Source organism: Triturus cristatus, chromosome 11 (assembly GCF_964204655.1).
Source record: "Triturus cristatus chromosome 11, aTriCri1.1, whole genome shotgun sequence".
In the NCBI taxonomy this organism is placed as follows: Eukaryota; Metazoa; Chordata; class Amphibia; order Caudata; family Salamandridae; genus Triturus; species Triturus cristatus.
In genome coordinates this window covers 927227552-927252281 of record NC_140594.1, presented here as the reverse complement: position 1 = coordinate 927252281, position 24730 = coordinate 927227552, and the positions used below count along the sequence as shown (strand labels likewise).

The window sequence follows — 24730 nt, the reverse complement described above, 5'->3', positions numbered from 1 at the left end:
TGTGAGAAACGGCCTTTCAAGAGGAAGATGGAAGACTAGCGTGTACTTCAAAACCAAAAACAAAGAACCCTAAAATAAAACTTTAAATACCGAGACCCTAAATCACATTTGGTTTCTGGAAATGGATTATAAGGGGAGGTTGAGACCCAAATGATTGCCATCTGCCAAGGAGCCAGAAGGCCTAAGTGAGGAAGGAAAGCTTTGCAAGACTTCTGCCCGTGACCAGGACTGGTGGCCAAGGCCTGCTAGCCCCCCTGCTGGGTGAGGGGACAAACCCCCAGGGAAACCAAGACCACTTTCTCTGGAGCATCAGTGCCTGCCTGCTAGACAAGACAAGTGTGGCTGGTGTGGAAGAGGCAAGCATTGGAGGAAGCAAGGTGCAGCGGGGAGCCTTGACGAGTAGACTCCCAATGTGGCATGAGGAGACGGCTGCTCTAACAATCGGTTGTTGCCCATGTGCAGATTCAAGTCTGCGCCCATCTGAATGAGAGGCGAGGGCTGCTGTGGAAATCTTGCAGAGAGCAAAGCTTGTACGGGATCATAGTGGCGACCGTGTGTGTGTGTGTGAGGAGGGGCTGCTGTGGTACATATTGCCATGCGTGGAGAGCCGGTGTCTAGGTGGCAGTGGTGCAGCAACCCCATTTGCCTGGAGGGGCTGCTAGAAAAAGTTGTGCGGTGAGGATCGGGCTAAAGCCAGAGAACTGTGAAGCTGTGATGACCCATTGGTCTTAAATAGCATCAAACACTGCACCTGACCCCGTGGACAGAGAGAGGATGCATTGGACTCATTGACACATCACTAGGACCCATTTCATGAGCATCAGAATCAACTCCCTGGCGACTCAAAAGTTGAGGTGGAATATATATAGATTAGACATTTTTTTATCCATCGATCGTGTTAATTGGGCGCAGCTACACCTAGGTCAGGTAGAGGGAATGAGAAAAGGAAGAGAGGTCTGGAATAGTGGGGGGGGCAGATAAAATAGTACTGCAAGGCCTAGAGCGCATGAGAGAGACTAGAATAGGGTTGATTATTAAGGAAAAAGAAAGGAGGTGTTTGGAGAGGTGTAAGACAAAGTATGACCAGGTGAGAAGAGGAGGGGGTGGCAGCCAAAAGAAGATCGGGGTGTGACAGTCTGAGATGAGGTTGGTAGAAGCAGAAATCTTTATTCCTTACCAAGGGGACTATTCAAATGATTGAAGGGTACACGAATGAGCAGCACCAGTGAAAGTCCAGAACTTCTATGGACACCATGCCAGAGTTTACCAAGACCACCAGGTAAATGAGAACAATGTGGGCTACCAAAGGAGGCATAAGCGCAACACCAGCAGCTTCCAAAACACAAAGTGATGCAAGAATTTGTTGACCACATTGGGTGGCAAAATCATATTGCAGGTTAAGACAATAAAAGGTTAACCTGGGAACAGGGTAGGTGCAACCCATGTGAAATCCCAGCTTCCCTTAAACCACAAGATATTTTACGAATCAATCAGTTTTTTACTTGTGCTTTGTTCTGCACAGCTAAGGCCCTCCCTACACTCATCACCCTCATCTCTTATTCTTTGCGCCTGAAGTGGAGGACACGTCAGATGTAACGGCACCACTTCCGCCACATTAAGAAGGGATTTCTGCTATGCTAAAAAAAAAATTTAACACTCCATCCGGATTCATATGGTTTTGTTATTCATACATTTCATGTTTAATACTAATCTGCCTTCTGAGGATTGTGCCTCTATTTGAAGTGAATATTTGCATTTCTCTCAATAATGGGCCAGTGACAACAAAAAAAAAAGTTTGATGGAGTTTATTAAAAAACTATATTGAATATGGCAACAGTCTTTAAATAGCACACGATTTATAAAATTGTATTTATTTCAATAAATTAATATTTTATGGTATTAAATAAGTAAGCTGGATTTCAGGAGTAACTATCTGATGCAGGGCAGCCAACATCTAACCACAATAACGTTAAGGTGCATATCTCATGACCTCCTTAGGTCACGCCAAGATCTCATTTCTTTTAAGGAGTGACTAAACGAAGAAGTCACAGTGCTATATTTTCATTGTAAACAGAGAGGCACTCAAAGTACTCAGCTGCACTGATGCTCAGCACTAAGTGAGTTAAAAGTTTAGTAGTCCATATGGATTTCACTCTATCTCAAATGACACCACTTCATCTTCTGCACCTGATCATTAGGTATTAGGTTGCTTAAGACTTGTAAACAAAACCAAAAAAGGACTTGTTTGTTTCTCTTTTAACACCCATAAAGACAAAGTGAAATAAGAAAGACAATAAAATACAAAGATAATTTCACAGCCATACAGACATGTATATCTCACGGGCAACATGTAGAAATTGTCACGTTGATTCCAAGGTTACCGTTATCTGCAAAAAGATGTGCAATGGCAGTATCAAAAACTAGACAGTCGCTGTTCATAATTGCCGCAGCTACACCATCATGAATAGAACGGGGCGTGGCCTCCCATGTCAGTCTGCGGCGACTGCCGTTAAGTTCAAGTCTGTAGGCGAAATTCTCAGCTTGTTTACGTGTGCCAATTAGTAGGACAACTGCAAAAAACTGCTGATGACCTTCATATTTTTCTTGTTTCTCCAACACTAGCATGAAATGATGATCAAAGCAAGATTGCATCATCACCCAGTCCACAGCACCTGGAAGGTTAATGTCCGTAGCAAGAAAGACAATATCTTCTCCCTGGAGGGTGGTAATGCTCTTGTGGGCATGCATGAGATGTGACATGACTGCTTCCAATGCCCCTTGCCATTTACAGGAAGCCCCAGGGCAAGGACACGCGTAGGGACGGTATTCACACGCATCTTCGTGGTCTGTTTTTTCTGTATGGTGAAGGGTTATTGAACATCCTGTTGATGCATACTAAGTAGAAAGGGACAGAACAGCAAGCATTAGACAAGATACGGTAACAAATGAAATATACCTTTAGCCATGTTCACACCCATCACCACCATTGGAACACATTTGATGCAGGCAAATAGTTTGTGTAACACACAGGGGGATGAGGGAAACAGCATTTACAACGCTGTCTCCACAACGAGGTAACTTTACAACGCGGTCGTTACAACGACTGCATGGTTACCACGCGTGCCATTACATCGTAGGTTTTATCAACAACTTGCTGTAGGGGGGGCGTGCAACACCAGGGAATGTGTTGGATTCTAAATACAATACATTCCCTGCTGTTGCACAAACTGGAGTAGGAATAGTAATTTATACTATTCCCAAGTCCAGCGTGCCCCCTACAGCAAGTCGTTGATACGACTTGCAGTGTAATGGCACGTGTGGTAACGTTGCAAGTTAGTTTAGAAACTTTCAGCTTTTGCGACTGGCAAGCAAATCCATCACTGATCAATCCGGAAAACCGCTCACTTTGGAAATTAACATGATTACTTGATGCAAAAATATTTTCTGAGTTAATTTTCCAATGCGTTTCTTTACCTATTTATCAAGTACTAATGTCCGGTTTATGATTTTTCTGCCCACTCTGGTTTAACTAAAACAAACAATGTAAAACCCTCTGCCACACATACAGGTCCAGAACACCCTATATAAAGAGTCAGAATAAATAAACCTGGTCTCTCCTGGCCATCTCAGTTGGAGTAAAAAGAATTTGGAGCATCTTGTGTAACAGGAGTAGATTTATTACTGGAATAGATAGGGAACGCAGTGAGAGTTGGAAGCTTGAGCGAGGTTACAGAATTGTAGCCTCGTGTCAACATCCGCTCGTTTTGAATACCGACACAATTAAATAGGAGAGGCTGGAGCAAGAGGAAGAACTCAACCACAAAGTTATTTCATCACCATATTAAACAGTTGGCAGAACCATGTGCTATGACTATCAATAAGCGAACATACTTACTGTATACAAGAGTATTCCACTAAGTGTGCAGGTTTGTTGTGGACTTAGTTTGACCACATTTTAGCACGGTTATTTTCGTTGACATTTTGCTGAATCCTGTAAGTCTGTTGTCCTGAGAGCCATGTATTGTACCTCAGTAAATGGGAATAACGTGTTTAACTTGGAGCCGGATGCAGTTTTCTACATGCTTCACAGTATCCTCAGTGCAACGATCTAGTTTGGACCAGTCTTAAATCAGTTTCTAATACTCTACACATTGAGCACTCTGAAATGATTCGTGTACATCCGGAAGTTAACCTTTTTTCCTCACTGTTTATTCAAGACCTTGTTTAGATATTACCCAAACACATCTAGCAGCCCAGTAATCCTTGCAAGATCATTTCAACAAATATTCAGACATGCACTTCAATACTTAAGCAGATATCCATGTGGAAAGTCTCCCATTAGTCTGCTGTCCTATTGTCAGCTCGGTGATTGATAGATTTGGTCATAATCAAGAAAGGGAGGAACGGGAGATCCATACTTAGGAATATTAAAGAAAACAGGGAATCAGTGTGCAAGTGATCTACAGAAGCAATACAACAAGGTACTAATGTGTAGAGGGGTCCATGAATTGCTTAGAGACAGTTTCCAATTTCCATAGAAGCACTAGCACTAGATCTCACTACAAACACAGAAATAGTGATCACAGTTGGTCCCCTGGCCACATACAGCCAGGAACAATGTTACTAACACCTCAAGATCCAGGATTCGGGTACTGTCTTAAATCCACTTCAGTATTACCATTCGAGTCAAGGTAAAAACCAAGAACAATGCTATCCTCCTTTACAAGCATGAATTGGGGCAGTTTTATCGCGGATAAAATTAAGCATCTCAGGGGGCCCTTCTGTGCCTCCCAAAGACAGAATCTGGTGTGGAAGGACTGTGTGAGATACTTGTTAAGTGTTAATATGGCAGAAGGTGATATACACTATTTAGTGTTTTACAGGATCAGCAGCAGAGTGCTTAATCACCCCAAAGGTACTATAGATTGGTATACAGAAAAACCCATTAGTATTCACGCTGAATCAGCCAAGTAGGGGTAGTACCCATTGTCAGTTCCATTGCTGTGTGCTTACAAACCAGTCTTGTGTGTTGATTAGGATTGTGCAGCAATAGATGTGAGGTGTATGGGCGTGCTCGATAAACAACGGTAGAACCAGATGTTCTACAAATGGATTATCTTTTGTAAATATTATCGGGAGTCAACTGCCTACACGTGCTCTGCTAACAGGGTGTCTTTCAGTTACCCCCTTAATAATGTATCCCCTAGGATAAGGCAATTGGACTTTTTATTGACAAGGAACTCTGAATTGCATCTTAGCAAGACCAGCCTTTTCAGTAGGACCCAAATTGGATATTGATTTTCATAGGCAAAGAAATCCTGTGAATCGACTGATTAATAGTTTTATGCTGAAGGAGCAGCTAAAGTATACTGATGCTTGCATCTCTGTGGCACTTTAAAAAAACATATATAAACAAGAGTGAGAAATAAGGCAAGATGGCCATGGCAACAGCACATTTTTAAGTAAACAATGTTTTATCTATTTGCTATGGTGTGTGCTGGTCTGGAATCTAGAACACCCCTACCAGAGTTAAGTTAGTAAGCAAGTTTACTCATAAGGGCCTATGCCACACATAACAACAACCGACTGGCTTCAAAACAGATAATAAAAAAATAACAAAAACCATATAATAATACTGTAAGGTTTTGAACAATGACTAAGCATTTAAGCGGACAAGCGGCATATATCACGGAACACCTTTCTTTACAATAGAGTACAAATACAAAACAACTAAACTTGAAATAAAACACAAACATGAGACATCTAACAATATGCTGATTACAGAGGAAATCTAAATCATCACAGGTAACACATTATGCCCGATACGTAGTCACAAACATATGGCAGCTCCTTCAAAATGGTCTAATGCCTACCCGCAACTTTCACATGAGTTCATATCTTTGCTGCCATCGCTACCATATTTCACTCCCAAACCACTGGTTTATGCTACCTTCTCGATCACTTCTTTCACACATTCTGTATAAAGTAATGCAACTGGAATTCCAGATTCATCCATTCAAGCGTTACTGCATTTGTAAATAACTGCATGCGAAAATGCCTGGTGACATTTGAACATTCCCACCAGAACTCCCCCTTTTACCATATCCACCCACACCCGCTTCACACCATGATGTGGACAACCACTTATTCATAATCTTTCCGCGCCTCCGTCCTTGACTGCACAACTCTTATGTCAGTCATTCAACATTCACCAATGCTTTTCCCATTTAACAAAACCCAGCTTTACATTGTTATTTAGTCGGAAACGTTTGCACAATTCAAAATGAGCTACTCCAGCATTGGTGTAGTGTCTCATGGTAAGCAGGATTCTATTTTGCAACTCCTATTTTCAATACAAGTCACTTCTTTTAGCCAAAGGGAACATTTCTTTTCCAGGGTTGGTGAACCTCTCCACCTTAATTACACACTTTGTGTTTTAAACTCAGATCCCTCAAAAAATCCTTTCCATCTCACTTAGATATTAACTCAAATCTTGTACTGTAGAGACTGAAACTGAGAAACCTTACCGCAACATAGAGAAATTGCATTACACATTGTCTGCCACTGTTACTTATCCAAGTTACCTCAGGCCACCACAAGAACATACCAAGCTACACCAATGCTAAATCACAAGCACATCTGCCACCAACAAAGTAGCAATTTATTTAGAATCATGCGATACTTAAACCATGGTACAGAAAGGCAATGCTTTAACATTCTTAACAATTGATCAAAGGAGCAAGGACCAATATATCCACAAGACCCTGGTCATGCTGAAAGTTTAAGCCCCTACGTGCATCAGTGTATGTCAGGAAAGAGATTGCAGCAATACCAGTGCAGGTATCAAGAGGTAGTTTTACTGTGAAGGTATATCTTACAAGTGTCCACACATGCTTAGTTATGTGAATGGATTTAATTTTGATGTCTGTAGGGAACAACTGCAAGACAGATAAGGAGCAGAAGTGCTTTTTGAATAAATACTACAGAGAATTCGATGAAACTCATATGGGCTTCATGAGGAGCATACTTAACAAGACCAGGTCCCTAAAAGCCAAATCATAAAAACTTCACACCTGGGGCATTGAAGTGATGGCAAACCTGCAACATCAAGGTAAAGAATTAGTGGGTGATAGATACTACTGCATGGTGAAGAGACTTGTCATGTGAATAGTACAAAGAATTGGAAAGTGGTACATTAATCTGCATATTGCACACTATTAGTCAACTCAAGTCTTGGTATCCTACGTCCGGTGTACTGGCTGCTTCCTGGGAGAAAGGACCTATTTAAAAGGCATGGTTGGTAGTTCTGAAAGGTTTATGGAAGATCACAAGGAGGCCCCATTGCTAAATTGTTTGGGGACTGAAGATCGAAGACTCTTTCAACATTAATCAGAAATACTGGTAAAAATGGAGGGTGTTAAGGAAAAACATAAGTATTTACAAACAAAATCATTTTGGAATGAAAATACATGTCATACTGGATCAGTATAACATTTTGCTCTAAGGCACAAAAGGAAAACAAATGTGGTCAAATCTGTGGCAGAATCAAGTTTTCGTGTCCTCATTTAAGCAATAAACATCTCAGAAGTGATCAGGATTCCGGTATTCTCTCTATGCCAGCGTGGATGTATTTGCAACGGGTCCCCTATCTTCGGGTCCCATTAGATAAAAGGGAAATTAGCTCTAGAGTTAGCAGACCATTCGATGTCCATACCCCCTTAAATCTCAGAGTGAAAATTGTTGTTCCCATATATCCTAAAACTCCAGACCTCTTACACTATGCTCCACTCCGATCCAATTTCCTGATCTTTTGGACTGAGGCTCGCCAATCACATTTCGTGGGAGGACTAGGAGTTATAAATGTAATACATTTCTCAGGTCTGGCTAACAATATTAATACAAATAGTAGATTTTTTTCTTTGTTACTTAACTTAGCTCTTATCCCATCTCCATTTACAACCACTAACATAACTAGAACTGTGCTTACCTCTAGCTCTTGACCCAACACCTTTGAGAGGACATTACCCACATCTTGCCAAAATGACTGGAGTTAGGGGGCACTGTCGAAACGTGTATATAGTTAGCCTATTCCTCTCTGCACTTGGGACAACACGTCACCACTTGGTTACTAATTTGTCAGTTTTTTTGGCACCCAGTACGATCTATGCACTTTAAATAAATTATTTTTTCTGAGATGACCAGAGCTAATTGTATACCACAAAGTAGACATTGATACCTGCCAGAGATATTGTACATCCAGCATCAGCAGATCTTTAACCCAAGTCTCTATGGATAGGGTGAACTCCTCTTCCTTGGCAAGCATCAACATTCAATACCAACATGAGATCTTCTTTTGCATTGAACTTCCTTGTAACTTCGCTTCCAGTCCACCATTTCCCATACCGTCCTTCTCCAGGGATTTTACCCAGCTTACCAGCTGGTAATACTTGAATCTGGAGAGGTTACTGTTGGTTATTAGTGACGTGTTCCCAATTTACTAAGATGTTTCCTACGAGTAGTTGACCCCATCTAGTTATACCCTCCTAAATCGGAGTGTTTGAGAGTTTATCTTTCATACATTCTGGGGTTTCTGGGGATGCCCATATTGGAGCATAGTCACCGTAGTATGGGATTCTTAAAGACCTGATTTGGTACCAGAGTTTACATGCAGATAACAATATCTTCAATTTCACTTTAAAAAAAACATTTTGGGTGCCCAAAAAGAGGGAACAATTGCCCTCAATCCGTGTCAGGCAGAGTCAAGGATGTCGATTACTGTAAGAAATTGAATCTTCCCTTTAATACCCCTGGAAGGTTTGCTTTTGTTCTACAAGTTTTCTGTACTTTTACTGTAAGTGAGTCTCATCAACAGAGTTTCACTCATGGTAAATTATGAGCAAAATGTACCCAGTTCCAATAGCCTGTGTTTCCAATAGTCTGTGTCTGCTTTTAAGATAAAGGTGTTGCCGCACAGCTATAGTAGGAGGTTCTGGGCTACTGCTTACACAAGAACTCCTGTGTGTGTTTTGCACATGTGAGGGTACCATCTTGTATAGCCCTGCATTGGCATACAGGTAGCCTGTTGCATAAGGGACCCCTTCATGTAATGGATACCGAGGTAGGGTGGGCCATATAATGTGAGAGGACATTCATAATGCAAGCCTGTAGTGCTTACTGAAATCTGTGGTGGCTAACTGAATTACACATTCCAAGTAAAATCTGCAGCAAAGTACAGTTTCACCCGACTCGGGCCTACAGGATCCAGTGAGGAATGGAGAGATCAATCTTATGGTAAATATGCATCCCAAGTGTAGATCCACAGTCACTTTAATCAGATCTAAACTGCTCATAGCACTTAAATAATTGTCTTTTTTCCCCTGGATCAGCCATCATCAGGTTCCATCTCCTTTCCCCACTGGGCTATGTTAAGTACTCTTCTGGCCAGCAGGACGATCTAAGGCCTCCTGACACTAGAGCCATTAACAATGCTTGACCCAGTTTGTGTAAATAAGTTGTGGGGAGGAAATCTGCAATGACTAATTCACTTCTCACACTGCACCTGGTCTGGGAAAGCCATAGCCCAAGGAAACAAAGAAGTGAAGAGTGGCTTCCCTTTGACTTTTGGTAGGAAGAGGGTCAAGCAGCTGTATCAGCTGAGCCGTGCCTCCCACAGAAGATCTTTCCATAGACAACTTGGAAGTCCTTATATTAAAATGTCCCATAATGCTGTGTGGAAGGTTTTGGCCAAGGGAGAAGTGATGCAGCTGGATTGGCCTTGGAAGGGGGCGGGGGAGGGGGGATTCTAGAACTTTCCATCCCACTTAAAAACACCTGCACCAGGGTGAGACTTTTGAGAAGATACCAGATCAGGGAGCAGGAATGGTGAAAGAATGCCCAGATGGAAGCAGAAGTCACCTGATGCCACGGCTAGGATGGACTGAGAAACTTAACTCTAGGTGGCTCCCAAGACTTGAATGACTCGCTTGAGAGCTAGTGGCACGGTTCTGCTTATCTTTGAGAAACATTTAGGGGATGGGCCCGATTAAGGACCCTAGATGGTTTCCTTGGTACTTCCGTGGACTTGCCCTCGACTCTGCTAACACACAGGAGGCCCAGTCACAAACTCATTTCTTGGAGAGTGCAGCATGGAGGGTGTTCACTTTACTGGCTCCAGAGGGGGTGTGAGAGACACCCATCCAAGCAGGAGAGAACACCAGGAGCCCATGCAGAGCACTGGTCTGGAACAGGGAGCCAGAGGTTGCCAACAAAATTGGTGCTTTAGAAGCCAGAAGGCCTGAGAAAAAGCTCCTGGATGATGGGGCTTACCACCAGCAGCAAAACAAGCCCAAGAACACTCGCATTGGCCCTATGGGGCAAGATAAGTTGCTAGATGAAGCCAGGTCCTTTGAGACAACAGGCACAGAATACACTTCGCTGTAACTGTCAAACTACCCCTACATGAAGAGCCAAGACCCAGCGTGTCAACAGAACGTTCTTTTATACTTTTAACATTCAGGAGGAGATGTGCATGGGGAACCCTTCCCAATTCAACCTTTCACCAAAGGACCCCCCCCCTCGTCATATAATCCATCATCTGCTGCATAATGTGTATATTTTAACAAAAAAAATTGCATCTAGCTCAAACGGTTCAAAAGTTACTAAAAACGCAGCAACATGTGTTGCCCCACAGTGGAAGGCACTTTGCAAAGGTGCAATGTTCACCTTTCTATTGCCCAATGCTATATGTGGGTTTTAAACTGGTACTTGTGAGGTACACCCAATGCCTAAACAGTTTTAACAATTGTAAAAAAAATAAAAATTACGAAGTAACACCATCACAAAATGTGCTGCACTATGCAGCATAATTTGACTTTTCTTGCTGCATATTTAGTCAACCCTGCCACATAATTTGGCCCTCTCCTGCCACATAATACCAGTGGTCCTGCTTATAATCTCTGGAGTGCATAGACCACTGTTGGGTGGTCCTAAAGCTTCAATAGCAGCATAGTAAAAGTAGAAATAAGACCCTGGGATAGAGGTTATTAAAACCAATGCTTTACTCACAATGTTGATGGTTGATAATGCAAAGTTTTAACTGGTTCCATCATCATTAATTTCAATGGTTCTATAACATGTTTTCTAATTTTACTAAAGTGACAACCGGACAAAACCAGTATGCCTGCTAGGACACCTCCTTATATTGTGATATTGAGTCTAGTATAAGCGGGGTGTTAAGGTTACAGGGTTCAGTGCTTAATTTGTAAAATATTAAGGGCTGTGGCCAGGACTCCACTGCAGCTTGCACCACCCATCGCCCTTGTCAACACTGCCAAAACAATTACTAACCATCTCTCTTGCATGTAAATGCAACAGTTCAGATTATTGCAGGTCCCTAAAGCTAAAGGAGTGGCTGGGGAGGCAGGTATTAGCAATTTTAATGTATATTGGAGTCTTAAACTACCGTTGTTCTGCTCATCTCTAAATTACATTAGCAGCGCCACCATGTGGTGGACTGTTCTAAATATGGTGTTAACAATTAGGTGCCAGTGCTGAGCACTGGAAAGCACTGGCTCAAATTAAGCACTGTTCAGGACCCACTAGGTGCGTATCTACCAGATTGTGTGTACCAGTGTGTTAAGGTTACTAGCCCACACCACATCCCCTTAGTAGGCGTTGGACTGCTCGGCTTCACTACCCTTCGAGAGTCAAGTGCTATACTAGAATACTTGGCTCCCAGTAAAGGGAATCTGCCCACTTATTACTTGTGAAGGACTCACATCAATCACAACCAATAACCCAATTGCTTACAATAGCTAATTGTAAGTATTGATGCCATGGAGTAATCTATTAACTGTGGTTGTCGAAAAAGTAGAGTAAAAGGATATTTCAAAAGGATGTTTAAAGCTACTGTAAAGAATGATGCAAAGTGGCAGTTGTCGGTAGAGATGCATATAAGGAAAAAACACCTTTTTGGTACCAAGGGAAGGGGCGTCCAAATCGGTGCCAAAGGTGAAAAATAATGCGGAGGAAAGTGCAGTACTTATGGATTCAAGATCAGGGCATTTCCTCATTCCTCAAGACATGATTGTGGGATCTGCCTACTCATTAACCCACTCGTCCTGCTGAATGATGAAGTAAGGGATAGGCCTACGGATAACCGACCCGATCGCTGTATCTCAGTGTAATCGAGAACATGGCTTCCATTTCAAGCTGCGCGTTGCGTGTGTCCTGTGAGAGGTTGCTGTCGATAACTAAACCGCACGTCAGAGGAAAACGTGCAAGTTCATTTTGAGTGTTTTAAAACCGAAAGGCATAGCGAGATCAAAGTTAGGGTTCGAGGTTTCATGTGGCCTAGTCTTCATAATAAAAATAAAATGTAGGTCGATGTCCATTATCAAATCATGCATGTCGATATATTTAGCAAGTTTAACAGGGCAGAGTGACGTTTGTTATTAAAACAAAATGTATTCTTCGGCTCGTCCGAGGCCGGTATAGAATAGAAGATGGAGTCTGCCGCACGGGTAAGGTTTAAGGGAGTTGACAGCTGATCTGACCCAATCACAGGCTAGTAAATGTAAAAAGTACCCTCTGGATATTTTGGCCGCACGCCTGACACTGGGCGCTAACCGGGTGCAGACCGGCTCCCCTTTGGAACAGCCGATGTGCATGCCACATTGCACTGATGCGCTTCAGCCCAATTAATATTGCAGTTTTCTACACTGCATATGCTCATCCAATAGACTAGATATTACCCAAAGGTGGCTCCTGCTGTAATAAAAAGCCAAGCAGCAAGTGCACAAAAGTAAAAAGCATTGGCAAAGCCAATAGGTCGCGCCTTAGGGACCTTATAAGTGCTTAGCCAGAGCTATCGGCTTTGCTAACGTGTTTAAGCTATGTTGTAGGGTATTATGGCTTGTGTGCAGCATGCTGCAAATTTATAATAAAAAAAAGTGTTAGAAGGATTTTTGTTACCTTAGCTATCATCAAGATGAGATTATGTATAACTGAACAACCTTACTTAAAAAAAAAAGAATCTAAAAAAACAAAACAATGTTTAGTACTTATTTTTTGGAATGTTGGCAACTTTTCACTGCCTGTTCTAATGGTCGTTATAAGGGTTTTGTTTTGGGTGGTGGGGATATAAACAACGGAAGGGTAGAGGTTTGGAAATATTATGTGAATTATAATTTGAGTAACAGATGGATAATAGGGGAAGATTAACAGATGCCAGATTGTAAGGGTACTATGGAGCTATAGCAATGGCTGAAGTCTAGAATAGACAATTAAATAACATAGTACTTAATGTCCTGTGTCTTCCACCTGGTGCTTGGAAAAGGGCTACACATTATCTAAGCACTAATCTACCAATGTAAAATAACATCTGTATAAAACAAGAGGCAGAAGTTACTAGCGCTACGAGGCCATAACAGTCCCAGGAGTAAGTTTTGCAAAAACTGAGTGACATAGCAAGCAGTGCTCTTTTACCACCTCTTTACTCCCTTAGTACAATTAGCATGTTTAGAGCTACACAAGCAACAAGACCATGATAGGAGGATAAAATGTGAGGCCACCTCAGTGGCAGAAATCCGCAATTGCAAAAAACAAATAACATAACAAGCAGTGTAGTTTCATTCCGTCTCTACCCACTGAGCACCTCGAATAGGACTATGAACATTGTAAGTGCCATTACAGGCAGCTATTGCATGGCAGATGTGCGATGTACAGGCAGCAGGTAGCACCACACAAGACAACCAGTGCACGGTGGACCCACCAGCACAGACCAGGAGCAGCGGCAGCAGCAAGAGGAGTCTGGCTTCCTGCTCCAAGCCAAAAGTATCTGTGCTTGGAGTGAAACACTCTGTAGCTCCTCTTGAGGAAGCGCCCCCACCCCCCACAGGGCCATTCGCTATGGGATGGAAACACAGACCAAACAGAGGGACCAATAGGCATGATTTACCTTTCAAAAGTAAGTCATTTAGGAAGGCACCCGGAACAACCAATGAAAAGCGATGGGCCGCTTGAAGCCCATGTACTGAATACAGCATGTACTGAATACAGCATGCTCAAAGACAGCGCATACCCGCTTCATAGGTGCCAACTAAAAAAGAACACAATGCAAAGTGGGAACCGGGGTTTAAACAAACAAAAACACACACAAAAAATAAAAAAAATCAATAAACAGGTGTGCTCTCTGTTGGGAATGCGGTGGCACATTTCCAGTTAATAACAGATCCTCTATTTGGCAGTCATCTTTATTCAACCGCAGATAAAATAACAGTTACGGGTTATCTAAAAGATCTAACTTTTGAAACCTCTTTGGGTTTCTTGCATGCATTTCACGGCTTATTTCATCCAATGATTTGTAAGCTAAAAATCCGAAGGAGTGCTTTAGTGCAATGTGTGTTTTAACGCCAGGCATTACATTTGCATGTAGATTTGTGCATTAGGGTTTTCAATGTCTGCCACTAGTGCCTGTATGCACATTATCTTTAGTGCATGCAACACAATACAATGCTTATGACCATTACACGAAAGAGCACATAAACCATGAATAAACCAGACCTTTTGGCTTCGTCAAGATTTCGCTTTATAGCTACAACAGTCCTCCTCCAAGTTCACCGTTACTAAATCTTAACTCTAATTAATTTCCAGAGTCTTGTGGTTGAAGCTGAAACCTCTGACCTCAGTGATGACAACCAAAGGGCCCAGGCACTAAGGGGCATTAATAGTCGTAGGTAGGAATGATCCTGAGTGGCCATAGAAAAACAGTGTTAATGACTGGTACACTGAAAAAAAAGGCAGGTGTGAAAACTTTAAAACGTAAATCCATTAACGCACTAGGAGCAAATGTACTAGAATGTGGCACGGAGCAGCACAGCAAGCTATCTCCATGTGCTGCCCTGCATCACACGAAAGGGCAGGAATGCAGCATATTTATCCTAACCAGTGCATTCCCCTCCTTTTCCCCACGCTACCGAAGTTTTGGGAGCCTAGCTCCTATGACCATGGTGCAAGGGAGATTGTGCTGTAGGCAAAATTGTTGTTGTGCAGGCAGGGGCACCTTTCTGCACAAAAATAATCCATAGTGACGTTTTCCTCTTTATACCTGTGCTGTAGAATTCACCACACATAGAAAGAAGAAAAAGCTAGGAGAAATAAAGATTCTTCTCGTTACGCTCCACCTGGGGAGGGTTATATTTTTGGCACATTACCAGGTTGAGTAAACGTGGGAATGCATCAAAAACATGGGAGTTGTGTGGGAACACCCACCGCAACATCCATGGAACGCATCCCTTATGCAAAGTAATGCAACGCAGCAATTTGAGCTGCGTTGCATTACTCCACATTTATGAAGACGTTCAAAGCCACGGAAAGTTGCTTTATGTGGCTTCAAAAATATGACTTGGAGCTTTGCATCGTGCAGGCACCACGTTGCGTGGTGCAAGCAGGACGCAAGGCCCTTGTAAATATACCATGTAGTTTTTTTCCCCAGAACATACCCAATATGCTACAACCTACTAGTAACTTGGTGCTTATAGATGGCATACCATACATTTCTGCAACCTGCACAAGCTAGAGGACCAAGAGATACAGGAATCGTCTTTTAGGTTGGGCAGCACAATAAGATATTAAATCAATAATACTACTTATTTTTAAGTACACAAAACTGTAATCACAAATAGCACCGGTAATAATTTTTTGGTATATACTGAGTGCACAATAATAGTTATTTATTTAAGAAGTATCTTACATGTTTCATTTATTAAGGCCAAAGATTAGTAAGGTTTAAAAGCCCCGCTATACTCGTTTTGCTTAAAGCCCCATTGAGCATCTCATGGCAAAAATCTGCCATTCTTAAAGAATCAACAGTTGCTTCCAAATGGAAAGGAGAAGATAGCTTCTTCCATCAAGAAGTAGCACTGGGAGGTAAGCGAGTGTACCAGAAGGTCTGTGGTGCTCGTCAAGCAATGTAGAAAGTTGAATTTGACGAGAACACCATCTCTTTGTGCTGCATCACAAATTAAAAGTCACTTTGTGTCAATGGCCCGGACAATGGGAAGCACAACAAGCATTGGCAAAGCACGTTCCGTCTTTGCGTGAATTATTGGTTGTGTCAATGTTTTTAGACTTGTTGCTGCTTTTTTTTTTTTTTTTTTTTTAACTTTACACAATCAACACGGGCCTCATCATAGCACCTTTTTCCGTTAAGCCATATTCTACAGCAGCTCGTGCTGCTGTGCAACAGGTCTGGCGGGGATGGGGTAGGGATAAAAATAAAAAATAACTACCACACAAACACCTCTCACAAAGGCGGAATCTATTGGCTTTGCCAATGCTGGTTTAAGGAGTGTGGATTTGACAAATTGTAAATTATGCTGAATTAATGCACAGGAACATTAAATAGAAGTCACAATTTAGATGTAAAGTAAGTAGCTGAAGCCTACACAATTTGTGTGCATTGTTTTTCGCAAGAGAAAACACTTCACGTTCATTTTGTCAGTTAGAACGCCTTGGTTTTCTGACAGCTATCAAACAGTGTCCTTCTAATGTGAACCATAGCCGAGGGCAGAACCGCAAGCGGCTTGACTATATTTTGCCACCATGTGGTTTAAAGTGCAAGCAAATAATTTATTTTCCTTAAAGTTTTCCTCTTTTTTGATGATAGTGTAGCCTTTTAGGAGGTGGGAGCAAAAGAAAATGGATGAGAGAAGTGGAAGAATACGGACAAGGTTGGGGGGGGGGGAGGGACAGAAACAGCATGTGGTGGTGGGTAAACAGTCAGCAGGGAGCAAAACAGATGGTGGGGTAGGGGGGAAAGACGTTCAGTGCCATGCACTCTGTAAACGAGTATGGGCAAAAGAAGAAAAAAAAAAAATGGAGTACCTGGAGCAGCACACGGCTTGTAGAAGGACACTGGCCGCAAACAGGAAGCTGTGCTGGGTCTATGCTCCACAGCATGGACATGCGCCCAGAGAAGACTGCAGGAGGTGGTGAGCAGCTGGCAGGACGCACGACGAATAAGAAGAGTGAAGTCAAAGGCAGCCAATGGTAAAAATCAGTAAGTATTGGGCAGGTTCTACGCCTGCTTTTAAGCATTTTTAGATTTGGCTTGAAGACTGCCTTAGCTGTTTTGCCAACCTCTTGTATTAAAAAAAAATCCATACAGAATATATATCTCATGTGAACAAGGGCTCCTGAGGCCCGATACGCGTTGTGCGTGGGTTGTAATTCAAGAATAAACATCTTGCCATAAGTTCAACAAAACCATAGAAATTCTGGCGTTATAGTTAGTACAGCTAACGCGAACCCCTGTAATGCACTGCTGATGACGTCACATATTACATAATTCATGACATGGTCAGTGACATCACTGATGACATCATCCAGTGACTGTGTTTCTGTAAAGTTTAATTTTGTTTTATATATATATGCCAAGCTGTATTGAGGAATGAGTGGGTTTATAAGTGTCTGTATGGAGGATTTAGTAGGTACGTGAATGACTGTATAAGTGCGTGATTAAATGTGTCTTACTGAATGCATGGGTTAGTGACTAAACTGTGTGAAAGTCTGTATCAGTCTGTCTATTGTTATGTAAGCTGCTGCATGGGTTGGTGAGAAGCTGCATGAGTGTCTATATGGGTTATTGATTGCTTGCCCGAGTATTTGTATGGCTGCCTGAGTGGGTGGGTGGGTGGTTTAGGGAGGTGTGTGACTTTGTGCATAGATGTGTGAGTGGTTGATTCACTGGGTGTATGGGTTCAAGAGTGCATGTGGAAACGTGTGTGTGTGTGTGTGTGTGTGTGTGTGTGTGTGTGTGAATGGATGTCTCAGTGGTACATGTGCAAGTGACTACATATGTAAAAGGTAGAATATGTGAGTGATGGTGTATATAACTATATGTGAGTGTCAGTAATTGTGAGAGTGGCTGCATGGATGAGTGTATTTGTATCAGTGATTCTATAAGAGAGTAATTATGTGTTAGTATCTGTATGAATAAGTGAGGTTGTGTCTGCATAACTATAGGTGAGTGAATGGAAGTATGATTAATTCTTTGCATGGCTGACGAAGTGTGTGAGTAACTCTGGATATGTGGCAGTGTGTGAGTGTCTGTATAGGTGTATGAGTGCATATGATAGTGTTGTATTGATGAGTGACTGCATGGATGAGTGACTGTATGGGTGAATGAGTGGGTGTGTAGACCTAAAAATGAGTCAGTGCGTATTTAGTAACTGGTATTGGTGTGTATATTTTTTCAAAAATGGTAGTCTGTATTTTAGAGTGGGTGTATCAAAGGTTGTATGCAGGTGTGAGGAGGTGCATCAGATTTTCACGCGGATTATGTCATTTGAGATGTCATCATTGATATCACTGACCATGTCATGAATGGTGTAATATGGGACGTCATCAGCAGTGCATTGCGGGGGCGCGAGTTATAGTTAGCTGAACTAACTACAACGCCGGAATTTCTACGGTTTTGTACGAGTGAAATGTCCAGCTAACTATAACATGCCTGAAACCTATGGTTTTTCCAGTGAATTGCAAAGGTTTTTTTATTGCAAGTCTAAGCCATGGTAGGTAGGTATGTATATATATATATATATATATATTACCTACTGGCGATAGCCAGTAGGTAGTTATAGTTAGGACCACGTTTCCATAGGAAAACCTCAACATTCTATTTTGAATAACTTTGGCGCCGGTCGACGAATCCTCGCAAATTTTTCAAAATAGGTGGGGCGCTACGCTCCGCTCCTACCCTGAAAGTCTCGGGGGGATCCGTCAAGCGGGGGCTGAGATAAAAGGGGGGTCCCAAAACGCGTTTTTCCCATGCATTTTTCCATAGGACCTTTAGAACGAGCTACAGCCCGAACGGCTGAACAGAATTACTCAAAATTTGGCAGAGAGGTAGTCCCTAGGTCAAGGAAGTGCCTTTTGTAGGTTTGGTGTAAATCTGTTCAGTAGATTCTGAGAAAATAGCCTTTAAATCAATATATATATCTGAGCCAGCTTACGGTACGCTTACCGTACGCTTACGGTAAGCGTACGGTGGCGTGCGCGAGCGCGATTCTGATTGGCTCTTAGATCTTAGTAAACATTCGAATCGGCCGAAACCAGGAAGCGGCGGCCGCCATTTTGTCTCTCGCACTGAGAGTGATTTTTAAAATATCAAGCCCAAAAACATGTAAAGGGGCTGTTTTGACAACTCCCTCCCACATAGTCATGTTGAGGGAGTCCCCAAACATCCCCCAAGTGCAAAAACGGTTTTATTTTTTTTTCGGCAATTTCGCGGGGTACGCTTACCGTACGCTTACCGTAAGCGTACGGTAAAAAAATAAAAACAAAAAAAACACTATCCACACTTACCCCACCCCCTGTGCTTTTGGTGGCCGAAGGCCACCAAATGTACAGGGCTTATGTTAAGGGCAAAAAACACTATCCACACTTACCCCACCCCCTGTGCTTTTGGTGGCCGAAGGCCACCAAATGTACAGGGCTTATTATAAGGGAAAAAAACTTAGCATTTAAAAAACCGTACTAATTCACTGAAAAAACCATAGGTTTCACACACGTTATAGTTAGGAATTAGCATTTAAAAAACCTTGCAAATTCACTGAAAAAACCATAGGTTTCACACATGTTATAGTTAGCGGAAATTTTACTGATAAAAAACCAGTGAAATTCCCCCGTTATAGTTAGCGCAGGCAACTATAACTCACGCGACTGCAATCTTCTGCTGATGACATATGTGTCTTTATGAAAAAAAAATATTTGTAATATATGTATAGCTAAAAATGTATGGAAGAAGACATGGGCAAATAAGTGTCTAAATACAGTATTAGCATCAGCAGAGGATTGCGGTCGCGTGAGTTATAGTTGCCTGCGCTAACTATAACGGGGGAATTTCACTGGTTTTTTATCAGTAAAATTTCCGCTAACTATAACATGTGTGAAACCTATGGTTTTTTCAGTGAATATATATATATATATATATATATATATATATATATATATTTTTTTTTTTTTCACACAAAAAACCATAGGTTTCAGGCACGTTATAGTTAGGAATTAGCATTTAAAAAACCTCAGAAATTCACTGAAAAAACCATAGGTTTCAGGGGTGTTATAGTTAGCTGGACTTTTCACTTGTACAAAACCATTGAAATTCCCCCGTTATAGTAAGTTCAGCTAACTATAACTCGCGCGCCCGCAATGCACTGCTGATGACGTCACATATTACATCACTCATGACATGGTTTCAAAGGTTTTTTAAATGCTAATTTCTAACTATGCCTACAGAGATAGGACATGTGAAGAAAGAAGAAAAAACGCACAGAAAGAAAAAAAAGAAATGCAGAAAGAAGCAACAGAAGTCCTCAAAGACGAAGAAAAGTGCAGGAAGAAGGATAACCTGCAGAAAGAACAAAAAGAAGAGCAGAAAGAAGCCTTGTTGCAAAATCATCCTGTACCCTCAACTTTTTCAGACGGATACTGGTGATAACTGAGTCTGACTAACCAGTCCTAGAGCCAGTGCTATGTTAAAAGACACTTAGAATACAGTGAAAACACCTACATACACTAGGGAACATTATGCGTTGGGGTCCTCCTGTGATTAGCATGACCTCCTCTGTAAGCCCCTAGTATATAATAGGGCAGGGGGATTAAAACTACCTCTTAAAACAGGCCACAGGGCGTTTTTGCTCACGTTAACTCAGGGCCCGTCCCCTCCCTTCACCACTGTGTAAACACGCCCTGTGTCCGTTTTTAGTTGGGAGATTAAGTTCATTTTAATCCTGAGGGTCCCTAGTGTCCAACTAGCCAACTAGGTACCTCCAGTAAGTGCCATAGAGCTGCGTTGCAGAGAGGTGTAAAAAGTGGCACGGCCTGGACCACCTCTCTGCAATGCAGCTCAGTGGCACTTACTGGAAGCACTTGGTGGGCTAGTTAGCACCCAGGGGCCCTCAGTATTGAAGGGAAATTATATCCCCAATTTAAAACGTGCCATAGTGTGTGTTTGCACACGTCAACTCAGGCCCCGTCCCCTCCCTTCACCACTGTGTAAACGCGCCCTGTGGCCGTTCTAAGTTGAGAGATTAAGTGCCCTTGAATCCTAAGGGTCCTTAGGGTCAAACTAGACCACTAGGTGCCTCCAGTAAGCGCCAGAGAGCTGCGTTGCAGAGAGGTGTAAAAAGGGGCTTGGCCTCAGAACACCTGTCTGCAGCGCAGCTCCCTGGTGCATACTGGAGATGCCTGTTGGGCTAGTTGGCTCTCAGGGACCCTCAGTATTGAAGAGGAATTAATTCCCCAACTTACAATTCGCCAGGGGGCGCGTTTGCAGAGTGCTGCAAGGAGGGGGCGTCGCCTCCGGCACGATGCCAGTCTTTTATTTATTTTAATTTTTTAAGAAGGGGGGCTGTGTGGTTCCCCTTCCTATTCTAATTTATTGGATCCGATGACCCCATCCCCCAGGGCCTGTCTCCTAATTATATTTTTTTGACCCCAATCCCCAGGGCCGGCCACTGTTTTTTATTATTTTAAAAAAAATATATATTTATAGACACACCTAGGACATGCTGGACAAACCGTACGTACCTATCACCATGACGATTTGCGTGATATTCATTAAAAGGCGACTATGCATACAATGAATCCATGTGGAATGTATTTACACCACTAGTGAAGCTCTGACATGTCTGATGCCCTACCGTGCCTAATCCCGGTAGACACCCTAGTCGTTTATTTATACAAACATGGGTAGCTATTGACGGGCACATTTAATATACACGCACACCAAGCCATTCAAAGGGGATACGACAAAAATTCGACCAAACTATGCAAGAAACCCCCTCATGGTTAATAAAAAACACATCCACCGCCTGATGTGTAATACTTTTTATTTTACTCTCTGGAAAGGAGACGAACCTCACTTGAGAGTCACAGCGTGCTCCTGGCTGAGCCCAATGCTGTGTTACACCCACCAGTGCCCGCCGAGTGCCACACACCTCTGTGTTGTATTCCACCAGCTAGTGCGTATGCTATGACACTCTCTAGCCCATGTGCACTGTAACACCACCCCGTGAATATGTCATGCCACACTTGCCTTCGCACGGGTTATATTGCCTCATCTAACGTGCCTTCCTCGATGTATATGCTATAACGCACAGCGCTATGCCATACATATTACAATCTGGGATCCATATCTTTGTCACAGTGCATTTGCAACGTTACACTCCCCAGCACATATTTTATATTACAACTTTAGAGACTAGTTATGTTACACAACACTGCCCTGTGCATATTACACTCCAAGGCGCATATGGCATAGCACGCGCTAGTGCCTGTGCTATCTCGCGCTCTCCAATTAATTTGTCATTGCGCACAATGTATTGCATATTATATTTCACACCCCGGTTCATCTTATATCACACTTTTTGGTATATAGTATATACCATATACTACATCTAGTTTTCATTTTCAATCGTGCTCTCAGGACTATGTTCTATATAACACTGCGTCCACCTACCCTTTTCACGGGCATTACATTTTGCGATGGGGGTGGAGGGTCAGGGGGTGTTTCTGCCAAGTGAACCCGGAGTCACAGTCACAAATGTCCTCTTCTTCCTGAATAAAAGTGAGATTATGCTGCATACTTGTTCATATTTTAAGTAGTTCGCACAGACACATTTTAAAAACAATAAAGTTCCTAATACCCACCTTCTCTGAACAGTTAGCTTGCTGCCCCATCCACCTCCTCCCTATCCTCTGTTGTCTGAATCCATGGACTAGCCTCCTCCCTCCTGCCATGCATGGTCTGATGTGCTGCCACTGCCCTCCATTTAGCATGATGTACCAGTCCACTCCTCCTGCCCTCCATTGCCAAATTCTATGGCCCATCATTGACCTCCTGCTTAGCCTCTGTGCTTAGCTTGCTGCCCCTATTCTCCTTCCCCCTGCCCTCCGATGTCTTTGTGCATGCCCCTGCTCCATCCTTTTTGCCCACTATGTTCCATGGACCTGCCACTCCTATCTACTCTGAGTGTTCTATTGAGATGCCACTCCCCTCCCACCTGCCTAGCATTGTCACATGACTGTAACCTGTCCCTGCCTGTCCACATGCCATGCCCCTATCCCCTTCCTCCTGTCCTCCATGGTCCATTTTACTACCACACCCTTCTGCCCTCCCTGATCTGTTGTGCTGCAACTGCTCCTCCTGCCTGCCCCGCGCAGTCTGTTGTGAGGCCCCTTCCCCTGAACTCTCTTGTCTGTGCTTAGGTCCTGACCCTCCCTTCTATCCTCCATGGTCCTTTGTGCATGCCCCTGCACCCTCCTTCTTGTCCATCATAGCCATTGTGCTGCCACTAACCCTCCCGCTTGCCATGCATGGTCTTCTGTGCTGCCATGGCCCCTCCCACCTTCCCTGTGTGGTCAGCTAGCTGCCCCTGACCCCCTCCCACCTTCCCTCCATGGTCTGTGTGTATGCCACCTTAGTCTCATTGTTGCTCTCCATGGTGTGTCTTGTTTCTAGTGCCCATCCTGCCTGACCTCCATGGTCATCTTGCTGCTCCTGCCCTTCCACCTTGCCCCCAGCCCTCTGTTTCCATGTGCAGACCCCCTACTCCCTCCCTCCTGGCTTGTCTGTTCCATTGTAATGCCCCTGATCCGTCCCTCCTGCCCTTTATGGTCTGTTATGCTGCAGCTTTCTCTCCTGTCTGTCAATTATGGTCAGCTAGCTACCATTGCCTCTTTCCCCTCTGTTCTCTGTTGTCCATGTGCATGGTCCTGTCCCCTCCCTATTGCTTTCTATGGATTGTTGTGCTGCACTTCCGTCCCGCATGCGCTGTGTGGTGTATTGTGCTACTGCAAACCCTGATGCCTGCCCTGTAGGGTCAGTTTGGTGCACCTCTCCATGTCCCTCCTGTCCTCTGTTATCCAAGTCCATGTCCCTACCCCAATTCCTCCTGCCTACCATGATTCAATGTACCATACTTGCGAACATTTTGAACTTGGTAAGAGGGAGATTTTGAAAAAAACTGGGGTATTGATTTTCCCCTTTGAATTACATTGAAAAAGAGGAGATTGTAGACAGGAGACAGATCAAATAAAGCCCATTTGAGTTTAAAAACATTGACAGTTTCCTGGCTGAAATGGGTCTGTTGGCATGTATGGTTGTACTACCACTGCCTCTTCCTTCTGCCCACAATGGTCTATCATATTTCCACAGCCTCTCTTGCCAGTCCTGTATTGTTGGTTTGCTCCCCTTTCCACTGCCCTCCATAGTCTGTTGTGTTGCCACTGCCCTTCCTGCCTGCCCAGTGTGGTCAAATTGTTGCCTCTGCACTCTCCAACCTGCCTTCAATTTTCAGAGTCCGTGCCCCTGGCCTCTGCCTCTCAACAGTACCGCAATGAACAACTAGATTGCTAACATTCTATATTTATTACAAAAGTGTGGAACGCCTGACGTCATCTTGATGTAATCAAAACTGTAATACCTAGAGCATTTCCTTTAGAAATTACATATATGAGAGGGTCTTATTTGCATCAAAATTATGGTTAGTGCTCTAAAATACTAAAATGAGGACATATTTTCTGAGTTTTCAAATAGCGACAAAGCACTTTTAAATTATTTGTAATCTTTATGTTTTTTTTATCCAGTTGACCACTTGATTAAATGTTGCACCTTGGCGAGAGGATGTGGTGTTACTTCCAGAGCTGCAGACTTTGCAACTGGGAA

At 43.0% G+C, this 24730-nt stretch overlaps 1 protein-coding gene across 1 annotated transcript in view; it reads right to left on the bottom strand.

Annotated features, from left to right (window-relative positions):
- Positions 1 to 1788: 1788 nt before the first annotated feature.
- Positions 1789 to 24730, bottom strand: part of SIAH2 (siah E3 ubiquitin protein ligase 2) — a 101881-nt gene continuing 78939 nt past the window's right edge. Inside the window, exon 2 of the mRNA XM_085634905.1 lies at positions 1789 to 2895. Within this exon, the coding sequence (XP_085491031.1) occupies positions 2338 to 2895 (558 nt within the window). The 3' untranslated portion in view covers positions 1789 to 2337. The remainder of the gene's footprint in view (positions 2896 to 24730) is intronic.